Source organism: Seriola aureovittata, chromosome 8 (assembly GCF_021018895.1).
Source record: "Seriola aureovittata isolate HTS-2021-v1 ecotype China chromosome 8, ASM2101889v1, whole genome shotgun sequence".
In the NCBI taxonomy this organism is placed as follows: Eukaryota; Metazoa; Chordata; class Actinopteri; order Carangiformes; family Carangidae; genus Seriola; species Seriola aureovittata.
This window is the reverse complement of record NC_079371.1, coordinates 25,372,570-25,378,569: the sequence shown is the minus strand read 5'-3', so window position 1 is coordinate 25,378,569 and position 6,000 is coordinate 25,372,570. Positions and strand designations below refer to the sequence as shown.

Genomic DNA, 6,000 nt, shown 5'->3' with positions numbered 1-6,000 from the left:
TGCTAACCCAAGAAGCCAGAAATGACATCAGTTATGTGGATTGGAAAAAAAATAGTGTTATTTCTTAACAGCGGGACGCAGAGGAATGCTGCATGTCTTAAGATGGTTTCTCTTTATACCTGCAGACTTGCCTTCCATTTTCCGCACAGGCACACTTCCCTTTACTGCTCTCCACTACTGTTAATTGCCACACTAATGACAATTCTTCTCTCCTGTTAAAATTGCAAAGCCCAAGAAGCAGCAGCTCTCAATCGACGCACCTCTCCTGAGGCCAAACTATTGTTTTTTTCAATCACTTTCCAGCCCTCAGTGATATTTCCACACACGCTCGTCCACTGCTGAAGGAAATATTGACCCTCTACATCAAACATTAGTGTTGTGCTGTGCGTCATCAGGATGGATGGAGTTGAGATTCTCAGAGGGAGGAGTAGGAGTTTAGAGAAAACCTTGAACTGATATGTTCGGTTGTGGAAAGAAGGAACGGAGGAGCTATCACTCAACTCAACTCAGGAGGAGCGGAAAAAAAAAAAGAAAAGCCCAGCTCATCAATCATTAGAGGAGCCATCACATTTCACCGGAGAGAGGGAGAGAGAGAAGACGGAGCTTCAGGCGAACTCTATTTTCATTTTTTCTGCCCCCCCCCCCCCCCCCCCCCCCCCACACACACACACACACACACACACACACTTACACACACATTAGAGCCGTCCACAGCATCCAAAAATAATCACGCACAAGTCTAAAACAAAATTTAGCCCAAGCTCGGGATCTTGACAAAGTGCTTCAGTGAAAATTTAATGGCGCAATCTTTGCCACGCTGTATTGCTCCCCTATAGCATACAATGTTCTCTAGAAGTTGTACATCTCCAAAGACAGAGCAAAAGAACATGATTCTCCCTGTCAACAACTCACATATCAGTTCACACTCAGTCTCAAGTTTTTCTTGTTTTTTTTTTTTTTTTCTTTTCTTTTTTTTTTAACGGACAAATAAGTCTTCTATTTTACATAAAGATTCTGATTCTTTAAAATACAGCACTTTCAGAAAAAAAGGAACATTTCCATTTTGCAGAGAGCATTGTCGATAAAATAGTGGAGTGCAAAGGCACTTTCTGGAGTTAAGTAGAGTAAGATTTCGCCGCTCATTGGATTTTTGAAAAGGTTTTTTTTTCTTTTTATGGTTCAACACTCACCGTTTGTCTCGTGTGTGCTAAGTATGTACAGGAATGTCAATCTGTAGCATTTCCTCTTCTACAAAGAATAATTATCTCATAACTTTTTTTTTTCTGTTGTTCACAGGTAAAACAAAATACAGTTTTATGAAAAAGCACAAAGCCGTATTTGTACACAGTCCTTGCCCATTAGTATACCTGCCGTCATCAAAGTCTTTTAGAACTTCATTTTTTCCAAAAAAGAAGAAGAAGAAATAATTTATACCTTCCAGGAGAAAAAATAGAACTGCATAATAATATACTTCTTATACTCCTTTTATACATCTTGAAAAGCAAAAAGAGAAGAAAAGGAAGAGAGAAAAAAAGATGATCAAAGGCTTCAGTTCGCTTCCAGTCAATCAGGTCGGATTGAACACAGATAGATAAGATAGATATATAGAGGGATATTATTACAGTAACTGCGTGATTATTATGAATGCTGCACAGAACCTGGAGGACGTGGAGGGAGGAAGGGGGGGGAGGTTGGGTTGGGGTGAGGGGTCACTGTCGCTATCTTACAGTTGGCTCATCGCAGTCTGTTTCTCCAGAACCTCCAGGTAGTCTGGTTCTGTTTTTAGCTTCCCGGGGAGCAGGAGCGGGTGCTCATTGTGTCTGGAAGGGTGTTCGGCCCCGTAGTATTTCCTGGGGGTCCCGTACAGCACAGTTTTGTTCAACCTGTCCTGATTGGAGAGATGCCGCCGGGCCGTAGCAGCCTCGTAGGGGGGCACGATGCAAGGTCTCTTAGGTAAAGTGCAAAAGTTGTAATTGAAGGGAGGGGCACCTGCGACTGTCGGGAGCTCCTTGTTGGGCCGCTCCCCTAAGTTTTGATACAGCATCTCAGGAGGCTCCGGGGTGGTCAAACCGCACGACGTCGGCGACTTATCCATAAAATCCACTGTGCTGATGGTGTAGGCCCCCGGGCTGCGGGTGAGGACGTCGTCCTTCTTTACGTCCAGGGGCCCAAAGCTGAGCTCCTTCAGGTTGCGGTAATAAGCCACCTGCTCGCCATCCTTCTGCATGTAAATAGGGTTTTGACACATGGAGCCCACAGGCGGGGGGATGTAGTTGTACACGTGGCTCTCAGATGTTTTGTCTTGGGTTGGTTCAGGAGTGTAGGAACCGTATTGTACTTGGAAAGAGTTGAGATCTAAGTTGTTGGCACCTGTTGGCACGTGCTCCACCCCTTTGCGCCGTTTCAGGACGAAAACAAAGAGGCCTGCGCCAAAGCAGACGGACAGGATGAAAACAACGAGAAGCCCAAGGATCAGGACTGAAAGGGGGACCTCGGGGTGTAACTCAGGGGTGTGGAGTCTGGATTCAGTGGGACTGACAGAGCTAAAGGAAGAGGAGGAAGAAGAAGAGGAGGACGAGGAAGGGGTGGTGGCTTCAGTGCCAGGGCTTATTAACGTAGGGGCTTTTGTAGGGGGGGCATGTTGTGGTGGGGGCACCTCGCTAGGCTCGGGGCAGATGGCCTCGTTGCGGAGCGAGCGCAGCAGGCGGCCCGCGTGCTTGGAGGGCGAATCACAGGTGATTTCGTTCACCACAACGCTGGTGCTGGACAGCTCCATCCAGTTTTTGAGCGCCACAATGTCGCAGGTGCAGTCCCAGGGGTTCTCCTGCAGGTCGATCTGGATGAACGCAGAGAGCTGGTCCAGAACGCCTTTCACCGGAAGGTAGGAGAAGTGATTATTCCGCAGGTTGAGTCTGGTTAGCATGGTGCCCCCGAACACGTTGTCCGGGAGCGACCTCAGCAGGTTGTTGTTGAGGAACAGCAGCTGCAGGTTGTGCAAAGAGTTAAAGGTTTGTGGGAAAATGTCCTTGATGATGTTGTATTCCAAATAGAGATACTGGAGCGACTGCAGACCGGCGAAGAGCGACTGGGAAAGTGACTCAATGTAATTCCCATTGAGATAGAGTCGTCTGAGGTTTGTCAGATTCTCAAAAGCCCCCTCCTGAATCACTGCTATTCTGTTATTCCCTAAGTGGAGCAGCTCCAGAGAGCTGTACTCAGTCAGATCAGCTCTGTAAATGACTTGCAAGTAGTTACCGGTCAGGTGGAGTTTCTTTGGGTAGGAGGGCTTGGGGTTCAGCTCACTGATGTTATGCAATTTCCGCTCTTGGCAGTTGATGTTCAACCCGCTGTCAGGGTTCTGTGAGGTGCACACGCACACGCTGGGACACAACATGGGCACCGGGGAGCGCGTCTGGTAAACCATTATGGGCCCAAAGACGTGTTTGTCCTTTGAGATGCGAGGGGTGGGCCTGTAGCGCATTTTGGGCGGGCGGGAGGCTTTCGGGGCGCGGGTGGGGGTGATAACGCCAGGGTGGTAGGTCGGGGGCAGGGCCCCTTGAAAGTGAGAGTCAGAGGGGGGGTGGACGCGCTCCCCAGCATTCCTGCGCGGGCACAGATCCTGCTTGATGAGCTGGGTGATGTCTTTGCCGTGCAGCCTGAACGGCGTCTCGCACACGATGTCCCCCACAAAGACAGAGATAGTGTCCAACCAGGATTTGAGAGGGATCAGATCACAGGTGCAATTCCACGGGTTCTCCTCCAGCTGGATCTCCATGATGCCGCCGATGTGCTCCAGCACCCCGGCAAACGGCAGCATCTTGAGCCGGTTGCCACGTAAATCCAAGTGGGTGAGGAGCACAAAGCGGAAAATATTAGGAGGCAGAGACAACAGCAGGTTGTCGTTGAGGATCAACACTTTGAGTTTATTCAGTTTGCTGAAAGCGCCCGGCTCTATGGCGCTGATGTAATTATAGTCTGCCTGTAAATACTCCAAACTCTCCAGCCCTGCAAAGGTGTCTTCTTTAATCACCTCCATGTTGTTATTGTTCAAGTGGAGCCGCTTCAGGAAGCGGAGCCCATTAAAAGCGCCGGTACGGATCTCCTGCAAGCCGTTATTCCCCAGATGCAGCGAGGTGACATTGCCATAATTGACAAACTCATTGGCGCTGAGCCGAGACAGGAAGTTTCCATTTAGAAAAAGCTGGGAGATTTTATTCGGGGGCGCCTGGAACTGACTGACGGTGGTAAATCCTTTATTCTCGCAGTTGATGTTCAGGATGTTCTCGCGCTCCTCGCAGGCGCAGCGGGTCTTGCAGATGTCTTTGGAGGCTGAAGTTTTGCGGCTCTCCGTTTCGGACGGTGACAGGCTGGTGACCGTGAGGACGCTCAGCAAGAGGACGCCGCTCAGCATTTTTACAGCCAAAAAAGGTCGCTGAAGTGTAGATCCAGCATTTAACTTTGCAGCAGGAGCCTTGGATGGAAAGAAAAAAAAATATCAGGGAGTGAGTTCTCACAGAGGGGGGAGAAAAAAGAGGTAGAGGCGCGCTCTCTCTCTCTCTGTCTCTCTCTCACACATACACACACACACTCGCACAAGCACACGGGCGCGCAGAAAACAGGCGCACCACCGTTATTTGTTGTTTAAAATGGGGCCGTGACGCACCGGAGTTGCGCAAATCTCTCCATTGACCTTCACTTTGAATCCAAAAAGAAAAATCCAAAATCCGTCCCCAGGAAAAAAAAAAAAAAAATCAATCCTTGAAAAGAAAACAAGCGAAACCACCGCAAATCACAGGGCTCCTGTGTGGTGGATGGACTTGGCACATTGTCAGAGGCAGAGGAGAATCAGAGGGAGAAAAAAGCCGCTTACTGCAACCCCCTTTTTTCCCCTTATAAAGAGCGCCGATTTATTCTGTGGCTTCATGCAGATCTCCAGCAGCTGCAGCCAAACATTCAGAGAGAGACACGGGCTGCGAAACGCTCCATCTCTTCCCATTCACACTGAAAAAGCGCTTCATTTTCTTTAACGCCCGGGCAAAAAGAAAAAACGAGAAAAGACAACTCTTTTTTTTTTTTTTTTTTTTTTTAAAGATCCAGAAATAATGCGCAAAGACGCACCATGACGCACAGCTCGCGCTCCTTACCACCTTCTCCAACAGAGAGGAGACAGGTGAAAGTGAAGTCGGTAGCAGAAAAGAGGAGAAAAAAGAGAAGCGAGAGCGAGATGAGATAAATATCCCCGGAGCTGAGGCATAACTACACGGGCAGAGCCTTCTACTAGTGTGCCGCCGGTTCCTCCTCCGCTCCGCACACTGAGAGCAGCACTGAGCGTCTGCTGCTGCTGCCCGACTGCGTTTCTCCGTGTGTGTGTGTGTGTGTGTGTGTGTGTGTGTGTGTGTGCGAGAGAGAGAGAGAGAGAGAGAGAGAGAGAGAGAGAGAGGAGCCCAGGGGCCGTTACGTCACCGACACAGTCAACATGAACACACAAACTCTCTCTCTCTCTCTCTCTCTCTCTCTCTCACACACACACACACACGCACACACATATTCACAGGGTCTTGAAAGAGAGAGAAACCACCCTCCTCTAAAACGACCAGCTTCAACAGATCGAATCCAAATCTATCTGAAATAATGTGAAAAATCTGCTTCTAAAAATCTTTCAAAAGACTTTTATTTGTTTTTTTTTTTTCACTATAATCTGAGAAAATGTTGCTAAATCAACCACATTACTGTTATAGTTGTTGTTATTGTTATTACAGCAACATTTGGTCTGATGTCAGAGCAGGAAAATCTGGTCTTCTAGTAGAAATGACTAAATAAATCCGCCTTGAAACTGGAGGCAGCAACATTGTGTTGCACTGTTCATGTGTGTAAACTGTTGATTTGAACCATTTAAAGTGTTTCCCTTCCTTTCCATTTACACTTAATAACTTCACTATAAACCTTGATGAATACCAGGGACTCATTTTACATAAAATCTCCACGACGATGTGATTAATC

At 47.9% G+C, this 6,000-nt stretch overlaps 1 protein-coding gene across 1 annotated transcript; it reads right to left on the bottom strand.

Moving 5' to 3' along the window:
• Window positions 1-768: 768 nt before the first annotated feature.
• On the bottom strand, window positions 769-5,372 carry slitrk2 (SLIT and NTRK-like family, member 2). Its single transcript, XM_056383083.1, has 2 exons — window positions 4,664-5,372; window positions 769-4,471 (listed from the first exon to the last, which is right to left on the bottom strand). The coding sequence occupies exon 2, from the start codon at window positions 4,409-4,411 to the stop codon at window positions 1,724-1,726; it is 2,688 nt and encodes an 895-aa protein (XP_056239058.1). The 5' UTR covers window positions 4,412-4,471; window positions 4,664-5,372; the 3' UTR covers window positions 769-1,723.
• Window positions 5,373-6,000: the final 628 nt, after the last annotated feature.

Coding starts and splice junctions, on each gene's coding strand:
- slitrk2 (XM_056383083.1), bottom strand. CDS start 4,411: ATGCTGAGCGGCGTCCTCTTGCTGAGCGTCCTCACGGTCACCAGCCTG.